We start from the raw sequence: 24,292 nt of genomic DNA, 5'->3' as shown, positions 1-24,292 counted from the left end.
TAATATCTGACTAATTGCTTATTAGCTTCTTTATATTGGCTTCTCTGAATAAACATTTATTGAATCTAATACTTATTTAGTAGCCAGAGTTTTTGCTTGCCTGGAGCTCTGCCTGGGGGAGTAAAGATTTACTTGAGGGTCCAACCCCCCCCCCCCCCCACCCCCCCAGACATCCAGAAGGCAACTCCTGTCTCTGAGGCACAGACAGTAATGTAGGTTATTGGAAGCACAACCCCTTCCCTTCTGGAACACTCTCCTTCCTTCCAGATGGTACCTGAACATTTCTATCTGAGCCCTCTTCTTAAAAGGAAAATGCCCTTTTGAACTCCCTGGTGGGGACCCTTCCTACAGCCTTCTTGATTTTAAGCAGTAATCAGCTCTAGTGGCCACTCTCTGGCTAAGCAGGCCCTTTATGGTAGAGCTCTCTCTAGTGGTCTCTCTAGAACAAGGCATGACCTATATTTATCACAGTATGTGGGGGGGGGGGGGGGGAAGGTTCATTTGCTCCCCAGTTAATTGTGATGTTGTAGGAATAGATACGATAGTAAAGTGGAGAATCTAGTAAGTATAAGGAAAGGGAGAAAGGATGTAATAGAGCCCAAAAACCACAGATATGGACTAAGTACACAAATTCATGATAATCTTAATCCAGAAGACATACATTTTCAAATAACAGAAAAGGAGCATGGAAATAGAAATGGAGCACAATGGATAGAAAAGTGGCAAAACTGCAATATGCATGATAGTTATGGTTTATTCATTTATAATCTGCTTAAACCTAAGTAGAGTACAAAGAAAGCCAGGCGCCCATTCGTCCATATTTTAGAGGGTAAAACTATCACTTTACAGCAGGTTGTTAAGAGTTTGGGAGGATGGTTGGATTTGGATTTGAATGGTGATCTTCATATTAAGAAACTGACTACTGCTATTTATTTTAATCTTAGATTTTTACATCAGGTGCACTCATATTTTTCAATTGATGATTTGAAAATCAACTATTGTAATTCACTCTATTTGGGATTAACTTCCAAATCCTTAGGAAGACTTCAGTTACTGCAAAATACAGTGGCTCGATTAATTATTTCAAAGAGTAAATATGATCATGTAACACCATGATTGCAGATTTTACACTGGTTGCCTGTTCAGGCCAGAATCTATTTCAAAGCTATATGCTTTGTTTTTAAGATCTTGAATGGATGCTTTCCAGAATATTTTTCAAACAGGAGAGGGAGATAGTGGGAAAAGGACCACAGACTCCAGAGACAAAAAGGACAATCTTGTGCTTAAGAAGATTTATTGATCAAAGACTGGACACAAAGCTATATTTAAGCCCAAAAGGCTTGCCTCAGGAGTCTAAAAACAAATATATATTTAATGAATAATACAATAAATAATTAAATATTCAAACCAATATAATGAATGACACTAAATAGTTAAAAATAACAAAAGTACAAATATAATTGTAAAAATATGGACAATACAATAAATAAACAAAACAGTACAACGAACAACACAACTAAATTGTTAAAAATAAAGTACAATTACAATTGTAAAAATATGTATAAACAACTAAATCATTGAAGATAAAGTAAAATCAAATAAATAATTACACCAGATCAAGCCTCGAACACAGTGTTTAGTATCTTGCCTAAGAATGACTCACCTGTCGTCAGCCAGGGCCTAACTAACCCTCAGGTTGCCTAGGCAGAGTCAATTCATTTGTGGTCTAAGGGCTCACTCTCTTAGTTGCGTGACACCATGGTTACCATAAAGACCAGGAAGCAGTGGAAATGGCCTCAGAAAAGCTCAAGTTGAATAGTGGATAAAACATCTCATAGAAACATGGTACTAACAGCACTAAGCTAGACAATATACCAAACCCCTTTATAAAGGTGCTTAAATACGGAATACCTGAGCTACCAATTTAAATAGAGTCCTGGTAACAAAAAGAAACTTCTAAAAATGAAATAAGGGAAACCTTAAGGGTGGGTTTTAAGTAACCACCCTCTGTCAAAATGATGAATCTTGAGCCTTCTAAATGAAAGGTATATAAGAATATGAGAACACTAAATATGCCCAATAATAAAAGACGTAATACAAAGAAATAAAATGACAGACTGGCACTTTTTTTTTTTTTTGCAGGAAAGAAGCAAAGAGAACAATGAAGTAATTTCCTCACGAATAACTGAAAGGAGAAATTATTCACACAGGAAAAGGAGAAGTGTCATAATATTAACCAGCACAACAGAAAGCATTCAAAACTCAAGCAAAGATCGAATATTCTTGCTATCTACAGAAAGAAACCTCCTCTTCATGGTGGTAGCTAGTTGGGGGAGGAGGGAAGGGATTCAGCAGTACCGAGTGTTGCCCTCTGGTATTCACCATCTCCAGTAAAGCATTCCCCATACTCAATGGGTTTCCAGCCAGAAAACTGGACAAGGAATTAGTCACAGATGAACAGTCTAGAAGCAGTTCAACACCACACTCCTCTTAGGATAGGAGGAGAAATAGGAAAAGAATTTGGAGCCCTCCAAGTATTTCCTACATGCACATTTTCTGTAAGATCAGAAAATGTTAAGCTGCTGATAGGTTGAAATAAAGTACTTCAGAAGCTAACAAGTCTTAGAAGCCATAAGACTGTACAGAGCACAATCACCATCCACTTGGAGACAGAGTAATACTAAGCATTCTATGGCACAATCTCCTTTAAAAGAAAAGCATATGGAACTACTTTCTTGCTCTATCTCCATCAGCTGGTCAACGGACACAACACCCACTTGTTCTGGTCTGGAATGGACAATAAGGAAATTGCACTTACAAGAATGCATGTCCTTTTCCTACAGGTGCAGATGTCCAGGGGTACTTTATACATGTGATAAAGTCCAACACAAAAATACACATACACTTTCCCTTTGAAAGTTGGTGGAAAATTTCTAGGTTCACCTATGATGTTTCAGATGCAAATGCCTATAAAATTTCAAGCAAAGGATGTATAAAATATATTTAGCTTCCAGAAGTTAAAAGACTTATCTATCATTTTATTTTGGATTTTAGTGAAGCAATAACATATTAGAGGTGCTATTATTACCATAAATGGTTTTGCAGATAAAAGTCTATCAGGACAATTCTTTAAGCTCATGCCTAGAACTATGTACCACTTAGCTCTAGGCATGAATTGTACACAATATTCTAAATGAGGTCTCACTAGGGTCTTATACAGGGCCATCATCACCTCCTTTTTTCCTACTGGTCATTCCTCTCCCTCTGCACCCAAGCATCCTTCTAGCTTTCAACATCGCCTTTTCTACCTGTTTGGCCACCTTAAGATCATCACATACGATCACACCCAAGTCCCGCTCCTCTTTCATGCACAAAAGATTTTCACCTCATAAACTGTACCGTTCCCTTAGGGGTTTTTTTGCATTTGGGCTCAGGCACAGACAAGAAAGTTAGTGCAAAGTACTAAGCAGCACTTTCAATGCGGCATTAATCTATCTGTATGTTCATTACTCTGAGCATGCTGTAGTGCTTTTTCTCCACTAGATTTGCTGTAGAGTTTCTCTCTATTGAATACCTTTGAGCATTGGGCCCTAAGTGGGTTCCTGAGGCACTGGAAGATAAAGTGACTCACTCAAAATCACATGGAGTATCACAGTGGCAAGAGACAGGATTTGAACACTGGTTCCCTCTCCAGATCTCAGCCCATTACACTAACCACTCTCAAAAGTAAGATCAAAGAAAACTGCTAGGCGAGATAAAGTATTATCTAATTAAAACAAACGCTTTCAATCGTGCATGTTTATATTTTTATGCCTTATTAATATCTACAGTTTCATGCATTTCATTAATATATGTATGTGCAATATAATATATATATACACACACACACAGATATGCACAAATTTATGATATGCTATGAAACATATTACTGCATTGAAACTAGTACAGTTTCTATTGTGCAAATATTTGTGTTCAGCTGAAATGAACATAGCAAGTCAAGAGGTGGAACATTTTTTAACAGTAACTCTAGAGACTGACAAGAAGGAAAGGAGTAGAGAGCCTCATATTAAATGCGTCAGTATAACAGATTTTTAGATACTTTATTTTGAAGAAAATATGTTTTTGTTCCCATGGGGCTATGTCTAGCAGAATTTTAACCCTTCCAAAATATTTAAATCACCATGAACTGTTCCCTTAAATCATCTCTCAATGAGAACAATTTGTCTTCCATATTTAAATTCAGTTTACATGTATGCTGGCCTTAAAGAAACAAGGTTTCTCAGGGAACATTACCATTTATGCTGTCTGCTCTGAAAGTCAACCACAGCATACACATAACTCATAACATTCCCCAACAGAAAATGAATAAAAACAATGGAGAAAAATATTAGTACCAACTTTCTGTAATCTGTCTGAAATTTCTTACCTCTTGCTCATGCTCAATTTTCATGCTCGGATTCCCATTTACTTCAAGTAACATAGGTTTCAAGTTTTTTGTTAGAAGAATATCAAAGCCTAAAATCTGCATAAGTCATAGATTACCATTATTTCATATCATATTCATGATTAAATTGCAGATTAAAAAATAAGTTCTCAACTGAGCTTTAGGTCAAGCACAGCACAATTAAGCAAAGAAACAGTGGCATTTCTATTTTTTAAATCTGGTTTTAGTTCACTTCAGTAGCAGTTCAAGGTGAGTTACAATCAGGTACATCAGCTGGAAGGCTCACACAATAGTTTGCACCTGAGACAACAAAGAGTCAAATGACTTGCCCAAGATTACAAGGACCAGCAGTAGAATTTAAACCCGTTTTCCTGATTTCAGGCTGTTATCCTAGGTTAATCCTTCACTCCCATCAATGCATAGAAACTAATAAACTAATAAAAATTAAAAATTAAGTTAGAAACTAAAAAAATATGAAAAATGTCTATAACATTTAACTAGGGCCTTCAAATGGTATAAAGCAGTAAAAAGTCATGATCTAGTTTTTCTTAGCATCAAAAACAGAGGTCAGGACACATGCCTCATCAGAAAGCAGACAACAGTGTTGTTTGCAAGGGTCCTTGACTGCATATGCTCAGAATCATTCCTGGAAACCTCTATCAACATTCCTCCAATCGGAAGTACACCGAAAGTTATGAGAACTCTAAGTATGCTTGCATGAAGACTGTTAGCATCAAGGACCAGGTCTTAACCTTGGAGACAGAGAAGCACGCTGCTATCAAGTTTTTTAGTGTGTTACTAAGGTTCAGACCTGTCCTGTATTCCCAGAGCAGAAGCCGTCTCTCCTTTGCTGTTTTTTCCCTCAGCTTGGGCTGGCTTTCTTTTCTCTCGCCTGGGAATATGTCACAGGTGCGCTTGAATTAAGTAGCACCTGTGGGGGCCAGTCAGAATCCACAGAATAGCAAAGGCTCATTGCTAACATAGGTCCTCTGGTCAGGAAGAGCAGGCCACATGCCGCACAAAATCCAATAGGTTTTAGAAATGTTCAGCCTTCTCCATTCTCAACAATCTTCTTGTTTCATTAATAGCAATATAGAGTATTTCACTTTTTATGCTATTGTCTAACTAGATCCCTGCAAATCGTGATGTATGGACTCAGCAGCTTAGAGTATGATCATCTGCAACGAATGAATGTGCTGGGGTAATAAGAGCTTCCACTTCAGCGGTCACCTTATCTATAATTTAAAAATATCTTGTGCTTTCTATGAGTGGTGTGTTCAATTGTGCTCTCTGTTCCTCACTGGCATGAAGCATTACTAATTCAACAATGAAAAAGGCTTCCGATAGTTTTTGTGCAGTTTTACTTAAGAATGTTTCTCTAAACAGCCCCCAAAACTACCTGTTTAAAAAAAAATAATAAAGGGAGGAAGGGAGGAAAAGCCAGGCAGGGATATTGCTAATTCCTTCAGTTGTAACTCACCTTGAATCCAGGTGCACAAATAAATCAATATGCATTTAGAGACAAAAATTCAGTTTACATGTAAGCCTTACAGTACTCTTACAGAATATCTCCCAAGTGTTGCATGGCTGTCTGTCACTCTGCTCCTGCAGGGATTTTTAAAAATCACAAGAACAACATTTTCCTGTTCTAGGGTTTCCCTGGGCCTCTTTACTCTTTCTTTACAAAGAAGAACAGCATTGCACAAGTATATACAACCCCTAGCAATAATACTTCAAAGCTTATGCAGTAAACTTGCTTGTGGGTGCTATAACAGATATCACATTCTACAAAATACAAGATTTTTGCAGTAAACATTTTATTTGTGAGCGAATATACTGTGGATACTTCTGAAAGGTAAGGAAGACACTTTCAGAACACTTTAAGATATGCAACTGAACAGGGAGCAAGATGTAATAATATCATTTTTCTATAATACATGTGGTATTAATAAAGAAGTAGATTCCAGGTAAGTAGATTCATTGCCGGAGAATGTGGTAATGGCGGTTAGCTTAGTGGGGTTTTAAAAAGGTCTGGTCGATTTCCGAAAGGAAAAGTCTATAGACCATTATTAAATTGACTTGGGGAAAATTCACTGCTATTTCTAGGATAAGTAGCATAAAATGTATTGAACCTTTTTGGGATTGGCCACTGTTGGAAACACGATGCTGGGCTTGATGGACCTTTGGTCTGTCCCAGTGTGGCAATACTTATGTACTTATGACCTAACCCAGTATGGCTTTTATGTTCAAGAAAGGGCGCCAAAAGTTAGGAGCAAATAAATTGAGCACTAAGCAAGTATTCTGCAACGGCAAAGTTGGATGCTGAAGCCATTACAGAATACCAGTGTAAGGTGTGAACACTTATACCACATCAAAGGTGGATGTAAATGGTTGCGCCTAAATACTGCACGTGCAACTGATATTCTATAAACTTAGGGGTCATTTTAATAAGCGGCAGTAAGCACTAACACGTGCTTCCCGCACACCATAATGCAATGTGCGCGCCCCTTGGTACTTCAGGCATCAACACACTTCCCCGGTGCTAAACAATACTTTGCATTTTTTAGCGCCTGGGGCGTGTTTGGGGATGGAGAGTAGGTGGGCCCAGTGCTAATCGGTTGGTGCAGCTACACTGCCGCACGACAATCAATTAGTGCATGGTTAGCGAGTGAGCACTTTCTGCCTACTAAACAGGTGTTGGTAAGGGCTCACGTGCTAATGGCTATATGCTAATTTGAAAATTAGCACCTCGCCATTAACAAAAAAAATGGAAATATGGCCATTTTACACCCACGCTAAAAGTGGTCTCAGTGGGTGGTAAACCCCATGCGCTAATCATAGCGCAGGCCACCTTTTATCGCAGCTTAGTAAAAGGGTCCCTTAGTGAGCGCCTGGCATGCCTCTGACTCACCCATGTCCCTCCCATATTAACGCTCCCATTGCAGTTACATGCTATAGAACTTAGGCGCTAAGTTTATAATTAGAACCTAAGTGAAAGGCACTCGCTTAACTGCAAATTGGTGCCAATTAACACCACTTAAGGGTCATTATTGGCGGTTAAAGCCAACTGGCATCCACTTAAACAATTAAGTTAGGCAGTATTCTATACCCTGCGCACACAATTTTGTGAACTAAAAGCATAATTGGGCACCCAAGTTTATAGAATTAGGGGCAAAGTGGATTTCAATCGCAGATGTTCTTAGTTCCAAATGAGCATGCGCCAATTCAGAATAAGTAAATGCAGCACTAATCTATATTCAAAAGTTCTATGAAATCACTTATCTGCTGGAATGTAGCTATCAGATGTACTATTCCCCGTGATTACTACTAGTTAGTGATGAGGAAGAGCTTTGAAGTAACATTTTCAACTTACCTGGAAGCATGTAGGTCCAGGTTTCCCTGGTGGTATGTCAGCTTGATAATAAACCTTGAGATCTGGAGTCAGTGCAATAACAGTCTTAATTACCAGTGAAATAATATCTGACCAGAGTTTCTTAATATCCATCCCTCTGGAGGACAGTCTGTGAAGAATACTTGAGAAAGTCCTTTTGCTGCCAGTGTTTGCATTGTCAGAGTGCACAAAATTGCCACTATGAATATTCAGTGAATAGTTGGTTAAGTGCATGAATACATGGTGTAGATTCTTCTGGGTGGGCTCTTCATATGGCTCTGTGCAAAACCTTGACAATCCTTCTTTGGCTATATAAATTTCTAGTGGTTCTAAAGACTTCAGTATAACATACAGACGGATGTCAAATTTCAGTTTGTCAATAAGAAGTGGTTTGCTGATGTATTCTTGAACCACTGATGGCTTGTTCTGTGTACTTCCCATAACTCGAATGCTACCTGGATTTTTAATGAGGTAGATTCCATCACCTTGACACCCACCATCAGGTTTTACAATGAATGTGGGCTTCCAGGATGAGTCAATTCCTTTCACCTTATTTACCTTAATAAAAATGGAGGAAGAAGAAGAAAAAGAAAACTTAATGTACCATGCAGTAATTTAAACCAACATTTTAATATACAGTAACTGTGAGAATAAAGCGTTATACCCTAGCAAGCAGAGTGGCCATATTAAAATGTTCTTGTGCAAGTGTATAACTCTGTGCAATTGCTAAAGGTTAAAAAAGAACTTCTTGTACTTTTGCAAATTCTCCACAAATGCAAACGCAAACAACAATCATTTCTTTTTCTTTTCAAAATTTACCCTTACTACTGGTTATGTATATATATTTAATTTAGCTTAATAGTTTCTATCTGCTTATTTGTACATTCACCTCAAATAAAACTGGCCCTCATTATGCAATGGAACTCTAAGATCCTCAGAGCAATTATTAGTTGCTACTCCAGCAATGGCAGTGGCAAAACTGACATGGACCAGGAAAATGGGTCTCTTGCTTTGTTCCTAAAACACAAGACTATAGAAAAATAAGAGCAAAAATTTACCTGGGTTCCAAAAGCAGTTGAAAATGTTGCTTTTCAAGCAAGATTGATATCTGGATAACTACTATTAATACAAGACTTTGGGGGAAGGTGGGAGGTTGGAACCGGAGGATCAAAGAGATCGGGTGGAGGGGTAGGATCCGCTTGGCGACCTGGCTCAGCACAGACCCCTGGAGAACCCCGCCATCTACCCTTCTCCATTGAGAGTACTGACCATTTATCTCTACTTGCTGTTTTCTATCTTTTAACCAGTGTTCAATCCACAATAAGACATTACCTCCTAGCCCATAACTTTCTAATTTCCTCAGGAGTCTTTCATGAGGTACTTTGTCAAATGCCTTTTGAAAATCCAGATACACAATATCGACCAGCTCACTTTTATCCACATGTTTATTCACAACTTCAAAGAAATGTGGTAGACTGGTGAGACAAGATTTCCCTTGACTAAATCCATGTTGGCTTTGAGGCATATTTTCTAAGCACTTAAACTTACAAAGTTATATAGTAACCTATGGAACTTTGTAAGCCTATGTGATTTGAAAATGAGCTCCTTTGTCTCATTAATCCATGCTTGTGTATATGCTGTATAATTTTTGTTCTTTATAATAGTCTCTACTATTTTGCCTGGCACCGACATCAGGCTCACCAGAGTATAATTTCCCAGATCATCTCTGGAACCTTTTTTAAAAATTGGTGTTACACTGGCTACCCTCCAATCTTCATATTACTAACAATAATAGCTCTGCACGTTTATTTTTCAACTCGAACAGTACTCTGAGATGTATACCATCCAGTTCATGTGATTTGATACTCTTCAATTTGTCAAATTGCCCCATTACATCTTCCAGGTTTAGAGAGATTTATTTCAGTTTCTCTGACTCATCAGCAACGGATACCATTTCTGGTACTGGTATCTCTCCCACATCTTCCTTGGTGAAAACCAAAACACAGAATTAATTTAATCTCTCCACTATAGCCTTGTCTTTCCTGAGTGTCCCTTTTACCCCTCGGTCATCTAGTGGTCCAACTGATTCTTTTACAGGGAGCCTTCTGGATACAACACTGTGTATCCACCTTCTTAGGCATGACCTGCACTGAGAGGGGAGATTTCCAGCTCTTCATCAGTACATCTTTAAGGATAGGGTGCAATGGTACTGTGAACCCTACCTTAGGAGGCTACTCATAGTCCAGAACAGATCACATATCTGCCCTGGTCTTCTCCTCTGTCTCCAACTTAAATGGGATGACCAAAGTCATTTCCTCGACAAAACAATTGAAAGAGAGACTCTCAGGTGGAGATTTACATGCTTTTCCAAGAAGTAATGAGGGTCCTCTTCTGAGTCCCATGAATCTTTGGGAGCTTTGGAATATAAATAAAGACTGTTTGCTTTTTATAAGGTTTGACTCTTGTTTTTGTCTGTCATTTAACCCTCCATTGCCCCAGATATAAAACTTAGATTGTGAACTCACTAGGGACAGAGAAAGAACCTGTATACAATAAATATAAACCACTCTGGTTGTATCACAGAAAGGTGGCATATGAAATCCATGACCCCTTTCTTCATTTTTCTCTACCCTGCACACTTTGCACTTGTATGCATATTTCAAAATGGAATCTCTATTCATACTTCCACTGGCCTATCTTAACCCTACCTCCTTTCCCCTATGAGCTAAAGTATAGGTGCTATTGACAATGAGGGTATATTTCTGTATAAGGGAAAGGGAGGACAATTTTCAAAGGGGCTATCTACTTTGGAAAAAATGCAGGAGATGGGAGATATGATAGAGATGTTTAAATACCTTTGTGGCATAAATGAACAAGAGGCAAGTCTCCTTCTACTGAAAGGAAGCTCTGGAATGAGGCGGCATAGGATGAAAGTGAAAGGGGACGAACTCAGGGGAAACCTAAGGAAATACTTCTTCACATAGAGGGTGGTGTCAGGCTTTCAAAGCAGAAACTAGGTTCGTGAGCCCTTGGGCCACTGCCGAGGAGCGGCAGTGGCAGGCAAAACCACCCCACACCAGAGACAAGGCAAAACTCTGACAGAATCAGCTAGACTTCACCTGCACTTGATTGCTCTTCCCCAGGAGTTGAGCCCCTGGGTGCAGACGGCCGGCAGGACTTACCAGACAGGGCAGGAACTGAATGCCAACTAGGCTGAACAGAGACTGAGGGTCAGAGGGGAAAGGAATATACATGGGCAGCAAGGCAAGAAACTGGGCTAGGAATCACAGACAGACAAAACTACACAAAGCAGGAAATGGACAAGCTAAAGGACAGGAACTGAAAGCTCCCACGCAGCCACTGAAACAGGGTACAAAAACTGACAGACAAGAGACAAGACTGAAAGCTGCAGAGCAGCCACTAAGCAAGAGACACAGACAAACAGAAACTAGACAAGGAATACAGACCAGAAACAAGACTAGGGAAACAAGCAAATAAACCTAAGCTAAACTACACACAGACTAACTAAAATCAGACAAGGAACTACACAAGAAACCAGACTAGGCAGAAGTGCAACAAAGCACCAACAAACCAGTGACCTTAGACGATGCAAAGGCAAACACAGAAGTTTCCAGGTGATTAATAAAGCCACGAGTGCTGTTCAGGCACAAACAAGAAAAGCAAGTCTGGCAGCCCGGAAGATCTGGACCGGACTAGGCTGAAGTCTGGAATGGGTGACAGTCCATAGCAGCCTCCGGTCCTGGCCACCCGAGGGCGAGGTGACCACAAACAAGGAAACATTCACATATGTGACAGGTGGCAAATTTGTGGAACAGCCTCTCAGTGAAGATGGTGGAGATGAAGACTATCTGAATTCAAGGAAGCTTAGGATAAATACATAGGATCTCTAAGGGAGAGGAAGGGATACTAGATGGCATGAATAGGCAGACTGGGTAGGCTAAATGGTCTCCTTTCAAATTTACATAAGTACATAAGTATTGCCATACTGGGAAAGATCAAAGGTCCATCGAGCCCAGCATCCTGTTTCCAACAGTGGCCAATCCAGGTCACAAATACCCGGCAAGATCCCAAAAATGTACAAAACATTTTATATTGCTTATCCCAGAAATAGTGGATTTTCCCCGTCCATTCAATAACAGTCTATGGACTTTTCCTTTAGGAAGCCGTCCAAACCTTTTTAAAACTCCGCTAAGCTAACCGCCTTTACCACATTCTCTGGCAACGAATTCCAGAGTTTAATTACACGTTGAGTGAAAAAAAGTTTCTCCGATTCGTTTTAAATTTACTAAATTGTAGCTTCATTGCATGCCCCCTAGTCCTAATATTTTTTGAGAATGTGAACAAACGCTTCACATCTACCCGTTCAACACCACTCATTATTTTATAGACCTCTATCATATCTCCCCTCAGCCGCCTTTTCTCCAAGCTGAAGAGCCCTAGCCGCTTTAGCCTTTCCTCATAGGGAAGTCGTCTCATCCCCTTTATCATTTTCGTCGCCCTTCTCTGCACCTTTTTTAATTCCACTATATCTTTTTTGAGATGCGGCGACCAAAATTGAACACAATATTCAAGGTACGGTCGCACCATGGAGCGATACAAAGGCATTATAACATCCTCATTTTTGTTTTCCATTCCTTTCCTAATAATATCTAACATTCTATTTGCTTTCTTAGCCGCAGCAGCACACTGAGCAGAAGGTTTCAACGCATCATCAACGACGACACCTAGATCCCTTTCTTGGTCCGTGACTCCTAACATGGAACCTTGCATGACGTAGCTATAATTCGGGTTCCTCTTTCCCACATGCATCACTTTGCAGTTGCTCACATTAAACGTCATCTGCCATTTAGACGCCCATTCTCCCAGTCTCGTAAGGTCCTCTTGTAATTTTTCACAATCCTCCCGCAATTTAATGACTTTGAATAACTTTGTGTCATCAGCAAATTTAATTACCTCACTAGTTACTCTCATCTCTAGGTCATTTATAAATATGTTAAAAAGCAGTGGTCCCAGCACAGAGCCCTGGAGAACCCCACTAACTACCCTTCTCCATTGAGAATACTGACCATTTAACCGTACTCTCTGTTTTCTATCTTTTAACCAGTTTTTAATCCACAATAGAACACTACTTCCTATCCCATGACTCTCTAATTTCCTCTGGAGTCTTTCATGAGGTACTTTGTCAAACGCCTTTTGAAAATCTAGATACACAATATCAACCGGCTCCCCTTTATCCACATGTTTGTTCACCCCTTCAAAGAAATGTAGCAGATTGGTGAGGCAAGATTTCCCTTCACTAAATCCATGCTGACTTTGTCTCATTAATCCATGCTTTTGAATATGCTCTGTAATTTTGTTCTTAATAATAGTCTCTACCATTTTGCCCAGCACCGACGTCAGACTCACCGGTCTATAATTTCCCGGATCTCCTCTGGAACCTTTTTTAAAACTCGGCGTACCACGCTCGATTTCTATGTTGCTGTGATTTTCTGTTTGCATGTATTTTCTGTCTAGAGGTCTGTGGCTGTCCTACTTATTCTGTTGTACCAGTTGTAGGTATATTGGCATTTTAGGGCCCAGTGTAATATATGTAGTATTGTCTATTCACTGGTAGAATTCTTGCTGTTTGAATTATAGGATTAAATGCTACTGTTGCATGACGTGTTTGGTACATGCATGTTGATAGGGTTTTTTTTTAGGTTTTATATTATTTCACAACTAGTAAAAAAAAACCCGTTTCTGATGCAAATGAAACGGGGGCTAGCAAGGTTTTCTTCAGAGTGTGCATGTGGGAGTGTGTGTGTCCCTGCCCTCTGCCCTCTCCCCCTCCCCCCTCCGAGTCCAGTCCTTCAGTGTTGTGTCCTGCTGTTCTGTGTTTTTGTTACAGAGAGAGTGAGGGCATCTCTCTCCCCTCCCCCCTCTGAGTCCTTCACTGTTTCGTGGGATTACGTGCTGTGCTGTTTTCCTTCACTCATGGGGAAACCGGATATCTCTGGCGCTTCACACTTCCGGCTGTAGGCTTCAGTGGTGCCTTTTATATATATACTGTAGATGTGCCTGGAAGTGGAGAGATTTATGTTGCCATTGTTCAGATGACATGAGAATCAGAATATTTTTGGAGAAATGTTTTAGTTTTCATCTGCACTTGTTTCTGGGTGGAGGTTGGAGTTTTGTGGATGCACACTTGTTTACATTTTACATATAAAAACTCCCTCATTCCCTGATTGTAGATAGAAGTCACCCCCCCATCCCTGGTGCCATGGGGGGGGGAGGGGAGAAGGGATGTGGGGTAGAGCACAAGGGGCAGGGAATGAGGTAGGGCACCAGGGGACGGAGCACTGAATCCCTCACCTCATGAAGCAGATTGCCTTGAGCCACCCATGTTCCACAGCAATGAATGAATTCTCTGTGACTACAGTACCTTTCATGGAACAACAAAAGAAACATTTTTTTTTAAATTTTTAAATTGATTTTTAAGAACAGGATAAAACATCATACTGCTATCCAGTTTGTTCTTCTGGACATACATAACATTACTCATTATACAATAACTGTCCTTTTACAAATAATACCAGAATGGTACAATTCTATATAGATACTGTCCAAACTTCCGAATCTCACACATCTTATGCAGAAAGCTTATGTATAGCCAATTGTTTCTAAAAGATGTCACAGCTTGCGAAGAATTCAGCATTCTCCAGGATCAACAGGGCTTCTAAACTCTGTACTTACCTCCATGGTGAATGTGTTCAGAGCTCAAGACATACAATTGATTCTTTTCTACTCCTAAACACTAGTGTTTCTTTCCTGCTGCTGAAATCATTTGTCAGAAGTGAAAATCAAGTACAAGTGTTCAGAATGAACAACAAATATCAATGGTGCAAGGCATAGGCGTAGACTGGGGGGGGCGAGGGGGGGCAATGCCCCCCCAAACGACGATGACGTGGACTGGCGCTAGAATGAAAAAAAAAAAAAACAAGCAGGCACGCGCTCGTCTCCGTCCGCTTCGCTGCTTCCCTGCCCTCTCTGTCTGCGTCCCGCCCGAAAGGAAATGACATCAGAGGAAGGCGGGATGCAGACAGAGAGGGCAGGGAAGCAGCGAAGCGGACGGAGACGAGCGTGTCTATAATCTACCCCCTCTCTTCCTACCCTCCGGCGCAGGCAGCACCAATCTTCTCTAAGCCTTTCTTGTTCCTGGCAGCGGTAGCGACGTACACGCTGCCTTCAGCTCTGCCCCGAAGCCTTCTCTTCAAGTTCCTGTTCCCGCATAGGTGGGAACAGGAACTTGAAGAGAAGGCTTCCGGGGCAGACCGAAGGCAGCGTGTACGTCGCTACCGCTGCCAGGAACACAGAAAGGCTGAAGAAGACTGCTGCCTGCACCGGAGGGAGGGAGGAAGAGAGGGGGTAAACGGAGTCACGATCCTGGACCTCGCGGGGGGGGGGGGGCAGCAGAGGGAAGATGAATGGGACTGGGAGGGTGGAGAGCAGAGGGAAGGAGTAAGAGATGGATGGGACTGGGAGGGGTGGGTGGGGAGCAGAGGGAAGGACCAGGAATTGGATTGGACTGGGAAAGGAGGTGAGCAGAGGGAAGGAGCAAGAGATGGATGGGACTGCGAGGGGTGGGGAGCAGAGGGATGGACCAGGAGATGGATGGGATTTGGAGAGGTCAGGCACAGCAGAGGAAAGGAGCAAGAGATGGATGGGACGGAGGGATGGTGAGCAGAGGGAAGGAACAGAAGATGGATGGGACTGCGAGGGGTGGGGAGCAGAGGGATGGACCAGGAGATGGATGGGATTTGGAGAGGTCAGGCACAGCAGAGGGAAGGAGCAAGAGATGGATGGGACGGAGGGATGGTGAGCAGAGGGAAGGAACAGAAGATGGATGGGACTGGGAGGGGTGGGGAGCAGCGGGAAGGAGCAAGAGATGGTTGGGACTGGGAGGGGTGGGGAGCAGAGGGAAGGAGCAAGAGATGGATGGGATTGGGAGGGTGGGGAGCAGAGGGAAGCCTACTGGAAAGAAGACACTGCATAAAACAGAAGACACTGGGATCAAAGCGAATAGAAAAACTAAATGATCAAACAACAAAGGTAAATAAAAGTTTATTTTATTCATAATTTATTAATTGAAATGTGTCAGCTTTTTGAAATGTGCATCTGTGATATTTTGCCTGTAAACTTAATTTCCTTCCTCCATATTAGCATATTCATTTGCATATGTATATATGCAAATGATATGCTAATATGCTCCGCCCATTCTTTGCCCCCCCCCAAATGAAACAGTCAAACTACGCCTATGGTGCAAGGATAATTTTAATGATGATCTTCTACCAGACTCAACATGGGCTGTGTTTCAGTTGAATGGCCTGCTGCAGGAGTTTAGAGTCTCTCCCTGGAAGAGAGTGCCGAAAAGCCTGGGTCTGACCTGGAAAGATTACAAGCTGCTTTGCTGAGGTTTTGTTAATTGTTTGCCATTTTATTACACATGGTCTTTGGGTGTGTGTTGCTGCTTCCTGAAGCAGGTCAATCATCCGAAACACGGCCTGTGTTGAGTCTGGTGGAAGATCATCATTAAAATTATCCTTGGACCTAATGACCCAACATAAGTGCCAGAATTCTGCAACACAGCAAAACTACAGCTCGTAATGGACACCAGACAACCCTTCCTCTCTTCTATCCCCACTGCGTCCAAAACTCATGAACCTTATTCGACCACATCACCTTGTATTTGTTATCTACCGGACTTGGCGAACGCCTTTACGGTATTATGTAAGCCACATTGAGCCTGCAAATAAGTGGGAAAATGTGGGATACAAATGTAACAAATAATAATAATAAAATAATATTTGTGGTTCTTAATCATCTTCACTGTTTTTCTGTACTGCATCGTGTTGTGTGGAGTGCTGTTCTTCTGTTTTGCCCTAAGCAGACTGAGACCATGCCAAAGAAAAATCTAATAGTAAGCTACAACAGGGCAGCTAGTTGGCATTTCCAGTCTAAACAACTGTAATATCAAAATGGTTATCCAGATTGTGTTGAGAGCTAAATTATCAAAGCTTAAAAACACACAGTTTTCAGGCAGTGAGAATGGGTGCAAGTTCTGTTCTCATTTTGTGAAAACATGGTTCACAATGATTTTGTGGCTATTAATAGTACATGTTGTGTGTTTTTTTGGCAGCACACCTGCCTGAATAATACAAGAGGTCCAATTAAGTTTCAAAACATGTATTTCTAAATTCAGTTTGAAGCAGTATCTCCTGCTGTGCTTTCTTACTAGCACCTTCCACACTTTAAGTGTTAGTTTCCTGAACATGCAAAGGAGTATTAAATTATCAGCAACTTTCAGCATTTCGGAAGAGCTTAGACTCACTGCTATCCATCTCAAGTAAAAGTATAGTGCACAGTTGTATAAAGCAGTTTGAGGATCCCTAAAAATAAAGAATTGAACAAAAAACCAGGATCAGTTGGAGTCTATCCTGCTTATAATCGAACGAGAATAACGCCCAAGTTCCGACCTAAATCGGGAGATGGGCGTTCTTCTCACAAAAACAAATAAAGCGGCATAATCGAAAGCCGAACTTTGGACGCTTTCAACTGCACTCCGTCGCGGATGCGGACAAAGTTGACGGGGGAGTGTCGGAGGCGTGGTGAAGGCGGAACTGGGGCGTGGTTATCACCCGAACAGAGATGGGCGCCCTTCGCCGATAATGGATGCGTTTGTAGCTAGAATTTAGGGCACTTTTCCTGGACCCTGTTTTTTGACGAATAAGGCCCCAAAAAGTGCCCTAAATGACCAGATGACCCCCAGAGGGAGTCGGGGATGACCTCCCCTGACTCCCCCAGTGGTCACTAACCCCCTCCCACCACAACAAATGATGTTTCACAACTTTTTACTTTCACCCTCAAATGTCATACCCTCCTCCCAAGCAGCAGTATGCAGGTCCCTGGAACAGTTGTTAGGGGGTGCAGTGGACGTCAGGCAGGTGGACCCAGGCCCATCCCCCCCCTACCTGTTACAATTGTGCTGCTTAATGCTACTAGTCGTCCAACCCCCCCCCAAACCCCCTGTACCCACATGTAGGTGCCCCCCTTCACCGCTTAGGGCTATAGTACTGGTGTAGACTTGTGGGCAGTGGGTTTTGAGGGGGATTTGGGGGGCTCAACACCCAAGGGAAGGGTGCTATGCACCTGGGAGCTCTTTTACCTTTTTTTTTGTTTTTGTAAAAGTGCCCCCTAGGGTGCCCGGTTGGTGTCCTGGCATGTGAGGGGGACCAGTGCACTATGAATCCTGGCCCCTCCCACGAACAAATGCCTTGCATTTATTCGTTTTTGAGCTGGGCGATTTCATTTTCCATTATCGGTGAAAAGCAAAAACGCCCAGCTCACACCTTGGCGAATAAAGCATGGGCGTCTATTTTTTTTAAAAAATACGGTTCACTCCGCCCCTTCACGGACCCGTTCTCGGAGATTAACGCCCATGGAGATAGGCGTTTCTGGTCGATTATGCCCCTCCATGTCACTGCACCAGGAATGAAATTCAGCAGATTCATGGAATTTAATCTTCTGTTTGAGATCCTGCCAGGTCTTTTGCCCTGTATTGGCCTCTGCTGGAAACAGGATACTGAGCTTGACGGCCCTTTGGTCTAACCCAGAAAAGGAATTCTTATGCTCTGACATGGGCCTTACAGTTCTTATCTGACATTTTTTGCTCTCATGTTTTATGTTTATAAATGTATTATTCTTTGTTTTTATTTAATATTCCCCCTTTGCCTAGGATAAGGAACAAGAAAGATTACACAGCACAGATGAAGTACACTATGCAGAAGAAGAAACACATGCATAATCAGGTATAAATATACTCAGTACAGAAATGAAGCAATTCTGGGCAGAATGATCAAACCAATGGGGAAAAAAACTCATGGTTATAACAGTTAAGGGGCAGACAGGGTAGTAACAAGAAGATATCTCTGCAGAAAGTCTAAAGGAAAGTCTGGTTCAACAACCAGTTAAGATTTTAAGTTCCCAATGCTTGTTCTAGGGGCAGTTTGTTTCATATCCTGGGTGCAAAGCAGCTAAACGCTCAAAGGCTTGTGTATGTTAGGTGGGGAGGACGGATGGGCCCTGCTGTGAGAACTAAAGTTCCCCTGTGGGAATATAAGTGAGTAGCATTTAGAAAAGATATGGAGGAGAAATTTGATTTAAGGATTTGGACAACAGATCAATAGATCGCCTAAAGTTAGACACCAGGATGATGAGCACTAAGCATGGATTCTATAATGGCATTTGGAATTTGAGCACACAACTTCTAGAATACTGACTAAGGGTGGTTATGCATGCAACTGCCAATTAGTGCCAATTAACACCAATTATAACCAATTGGTTAAGGCCAATTAGCATCAAATTACTCTATTAAATTACGTGCACAGACCTTATTCTTTAAATTGTGCATGCAAATTTGAAGGCTAGTTGGAAACTTGGGAATGCAACTTTCTAGAATTAGGGGGCAAGTATAGTATTTTGAATTTTACCCTGCTCTCAACTGGGAGCCAGTGCAGTTTTTGCAAAATTGGTTTCATAGTGAGCCTGCCAACAATCTGGCTGTTGTGCTCTCCAAAAGCTGGAGGCATTTGAGATTGTATTGTGAGATACCATGGAATAAGAAGTTACAGTAGTCTATTCTGTTATGATCAATGAGAGTATATTTATTTATTATTATTTATTAATTAGGATTTATTTACTGCCTTTTTGAAGGAATTCACTCAAGGTGGTGTACAGCAAGAATAAGTCAGACATAAGCAATAAACATGAAGGTAGCTAGATAATGTTTCTTAAAAGAATTATGCCATTGACAAATCTAGTGCAGGTGCATAAAAAAGGACCTGCCTATAGCTTGTGCTTATGTCATACACACAAATGTTGACTGACCTGCAGCTTTCAATGCACAATTTTAGCCCTGATGCTAATGCTGACAGACAATTTTATTGGAAGACACCAAAGAGTAGAGGTTGATACAATGACTTCCACACGAAGAGTAGTAAAATATGGAAATCTGAAATGAAAGCTATGAGTATTACTGTCTGCTGAAGATCATGATATGCTGGTGATGCTAGTATTTTAGATCAGGATCTGCCAATGTATAACCTGTTCTAAAATACATGAGGAATGGACTGCTGCTTATGTCAAGCATGAACATCCAAACATCCGTTTTACAAACTGAAACATCCAAACTATCAACGAGGAAAAGCAAGGGACATGGATGCCACTGTGGAAGAATGGTCCATGTTGCGGCATAAACGTCGGCATCAGGGGCTAATCATTAAAATCAACTCGGTTAATAAACGCTATCCAATGTGATGAAGGCTGATTAGTAAAGTGTTGCCCCCCCTTGACAAAACTTCTAAAACGCCATCATAGCAAGCTATTTAGGGGCATGCCAAAAGACAAAAGTTACATTGGCTATCAATTGAATTTAGGATTCAGTTTAAAATACTTACCTTAACTCACAGAGCCCTCCATACAGGTCGACCTGACTATTTGGCCAGACTAACTATTCCTTACATTCCAGCTCACTGTCTTTGGTCATTAAATGATCATAGACTGGTTCCACCTAATCCCACACAGGCCTATTAGGAATCAACATGAAAAAGTGCTTTTTATTTTCTTGCCCCATTTCTATGGAACAGCTTACTGTTATAGATTCATTTTGAGCCTGTATTAAAGAATTTAAAAATCAGCTAAAAACATATTTTATTCTAATAAGGCTTTTTCTTGATTTGTTGCCCCTTTATCTAGACCAGCTGTTTACAGTTACAGGTCAGAGCCTATTGTCACTTTTATTGTACGATTCTTCTTGAGTGTGTGTATTCTTTCCTATGTGTGTATAATGGAGTTCTTTTCTCATTGTTTTGATTTTAGTTATTGTATATTGCCATGATTTCTTTTTGTAAAAACGGTGGTTTTAGGAAATTTTAACAAACATAAACAATATATTTTAAGACAACATGATGATGTTTCTGAATCACTGACTGGCAAATTATATTAGCTTAATTTTGTCTTTTGTGTGCATTACAGACACCCTCTAGTGTTTCTTTTTTCCAATGGGAAACGTAAAATGCAAATATATTGTGCTTTGTAAAAGTTCTTACATCCTTGTACATTTCTTTTTACAGATTTTGATGTCCAAAAAATACAATTCAAAATACATTAAAGCAGGAGTTTGTTTTACAATCTACATAACACACTCTGCACTTTCAATGTGAAAGAACAGTTTAAAATGTTCAAAAGTAATTAAGGGGTCTTTTTACCAAGCTGCGATAAAAGGGGCCCTGCGATAGATTTGTCGCACTGAGGTCCCCTTTTACCACAGCGGGTAAAAGTTTTTTTTTCTTTTAAAAAATGGAAATGGCCGTGTGGTAAGTTAAACACTTGCCACATGGCCATTTCCTGGGGGAGCCCTTAATGCCTCCTATGTAGGAGATGGTAAGGGCTCCCGCGCTAACCTGGCAGTAACCGGGCAGCACTGTCCGATTACCGACATGTAAGCCCACAGCGCTAAAAAAATACATATATTTTCAGTGTAGCACACACCAGAACTACCGCAGGGCTCCTGCGGTAGCCCGATGGAAGGGCTGATTTGCCGCGCGCCTTTGCCATTGTACCCCTACTGCAGCTTTGTAAAAGGGCTCCTAAGAAACCAAGAAGTCTTGATTTTATAAGACTTCATACCCCTTTATGCAATACTTGGTGGAAGTACCTTTTGCAGCATAGAACAACCATGAATTGTTTAAGATAATGTCTAACAATTTTGCACAGTGGAATGGTGCAGCTTTTGCCCATTATTCTTGGCAAAATAGCTCAAGATCTTTCAAGTTGATTGGGGATCATCAATGGACTGCAGTCTTCAAGTCTTGTGACAGATTTTCTATTGGATTCAAATCTTCACTTTGACTAGGCCATTTGAGAACATTCACCTTATTCTTTCCAACACCTCTATTGTTGCTTTTGCTTTGCATTTAGGATCAATGCACTGTGGAAACGTCAATCTTCTCCCTAGCCCCAGGTCTATAATAGTGTGGTACACGTTTTCCTCCAGGATCTGCCTGTACTTTGCCCTATTCATCTTTCCCTCAGTCTTCATAAACCTCTTTGTCTCTGCTGCTAAAAGCATCCCAACATAATGCTGCCAACAACATGCTTTAATGAAGGGATGATGTTAACAGGGTAATATGCTGTGCTTTTTTGCCACAGATACTGCTTAACACTGAGACAAAAAAGTTCCACTTTGATTTTCATAAGACCGGAAAACTTTCTCTCATATATGTGCAGCATGCCTAAGGGGGGAATTCATCAAGCAGCATTAGGGCCTTAAGTCACATTATGTGGGCCTTAATGCGACTTATATGGCCTTAATGCTGCTTGACCAAAAACACTGCAGCGATATTTAAGTCACCACAGCTTAGGTAGTAATGAGATGCAAAACATGCAAATGCATCTTCCCTTCCCCCTCCCTTCCCAGTCCTGACAGCACTGCCTGCATTTACCCATCCAGGCTCAAATAATCCATATGGATGGGGATTCAAAACCAGATTCCCTGCAACACATTGCAAAGCACTACAGTCTGAGCCACATGCTCGGTCCCTACATTTAAAAATTAAGGGCCCTGTTTACTAAGCCATGCTGTAGGTGCGCTTTTTAGCGCGCACTAACGATAGAGACACCCATTATATTCCTATAGGTGTCTCTATCATTACAGCGTGCTAAAAAGTTTGCGTGCCTACATCGTGGCTTAGCAAACAGGGACCTAAGTGTTCCAGTGATCATGTTCCTCCAGCTAGAGCATTATTTATTTATTTATTTATTTCAGAACATTTATACCCCGCTTTATACCACTTAAAGCAGCCTCAAAGCGGCTTACAATGAACTGTGAAATCAAGTGCAATGACAGGGCAGAAGAATCAGTGGGAGAAGGGAATGGAGAACAGAAACTGATTAGATAAAAAGAGAAACTGAAAGGAAAGGTGAGGAAGTCCAAAATGGGCCATAAATATGATGATAGGAAGGACTTCCAATGATATTTGGGGCCGAGTAGGCTGAACCCTCCTTCGCTGCCTGTAGAGAAAATAGTGGATTGGACAGAGGCAACAGGATGAGAGGAGACCGATCAAGCAGTCCGATGTGAAGAAGCAGGCAGCAGAAGAATGGCAGTGGAAACATCCCCAGGCTAAAATGCTTTGGTGAAATCTGCTACCTACCCTTTTACAGCTCCTTCGTAGTCAAGCATTTGGTACTGCTTGCTTGGACCTCTTTTAATGGCCTATATGAATTTAGTATAAACATATTTAATCACTTGCTCTTTTTAGAGAATAAAAATAAATGAGATCAGTCATAAAGCCCTGACTGGTAAAAGAAATTCAGACATTTCTTAATTCCACACAGATGAGACCTTAATACTCTCAACTACAAAAAAAGGGCTATCCACAGGCATTTTAAAATCATCTTAAGGGAAGATAATCAGAAGACAGGAAGCATTCCTCACAGACTAGCTGACCATTAAAATGGAACAGCTCTATGAGCAGCCATATTCACAATGTATCTTAATGAGTTCTAGAAAGTCACCTTATTACAGAAACCGATTACAGCCTGCAGAAATTTAGCAAAATATTCACAAAATTTGAAAGACAAAGATCAAACTGACAAAAGGATCAGCATTTTTTGAGAACAAACCCTGAATATTTATGACACTGTAGCAACTGCTTCTTGCTATGGAGGTCTGTTATTGAGCTAGTAGTAGAATCGCACAGAATGTCCCAAAGTCACTTACGCCCTGTTTACTAAGCTGCATTATAGGCGCATTAACATTTTTAATGCATGTTAACCATGTACGCACGTTAACTGTGTATGTGTCTACAATATCCCTATAGGCACCTACACGGTGTAGGTGCGTTCAAAAAGCTAACACACCTTAGTAAACAGGGCTCTTACTGAGGCATATTCAGTACAGCAACAAACATGGATGAGCAGGATACTGAAGTAAGAATTGCAAAAGGTCTTTAAAATGGCCTTGTTATTACAGAAAAAGTTTCTTGGATAAAAACTGCTACCGAACAGCAAAAGTCTGCCATATTATTTCAAGAAAAATGTATGGTCCTATTAGTCAAGTTCAAAAGAAATAATTGTGAGGAAAGAATTTTAACCCGATTTGGCCAGGGGGAGAGGCTATTGATATCCACATCATTGTGCATCATTTGGCTATGAAGAAAGCCACAGTGGTTATGTGTAGCTCCAGCATAACAATAGGAAACACAGCCAAGGACAGTAGAATATAGAAACATAGTAAATGATGGCAGATAAAGTCCTGCCCAGTAAAGTGGTTAGAACTGTACATGATGCTCCATACAGCTTGCTTGATATACCATTAATTAAGCCAAGTGAGTAGTTTA

The 24,292-nt window shown here is 40.9% G+C and overlaps 1 protein-coding gene across 2 annotated transcripts in view; it reads right to left on the bottom strand.

Annotated features, from left to right (window-relative positions):
* TTLL11 (tubulin tyrosine ligase like 11) overlaps positions 1–24,292 on the bottom strand; it is a 278,011-nt gene that overhangs the window by 167,053 nt on the left and 86,666 nt on the right. For both annotated transcript variants that reach the window (XM_030207555.1, XM_030207556.1), the window contains 2 exons: positions 7,818–8,393; positions 4,427–4,522 (listed from right to left, as the gene is read on the bottom strand). In XM_030207555.1, coding sequence (XP_030063415.1) covers positions 4,427–4,522; positions 7,818–8,393 — 672 coding nt within the window. The remainder of the gene's footprint in view (positions 1–4,426; positions 4,523–7,817; positions 8,394–24,292) is intronic.

Source organism: Microcaecilia unicolor, chromosome 6 (genome assembly GCF_901765095.1).
Source record: "Microcaecilia unicolor chromosome 6, aMicUni1.1, whole genome shotgun sequence".
Taxonomy (NCBI): Eukaryota; Metazoa; Chordata; class Amphibia; order Gymnophiona; family Siphonopidae; genus Microcaecilia; species Microcaecilia unicolor.
Note: the sequence above shows the minus strand (reverse complement) of the source record. Positions and strands in the feature narration are given on the sequence as shown.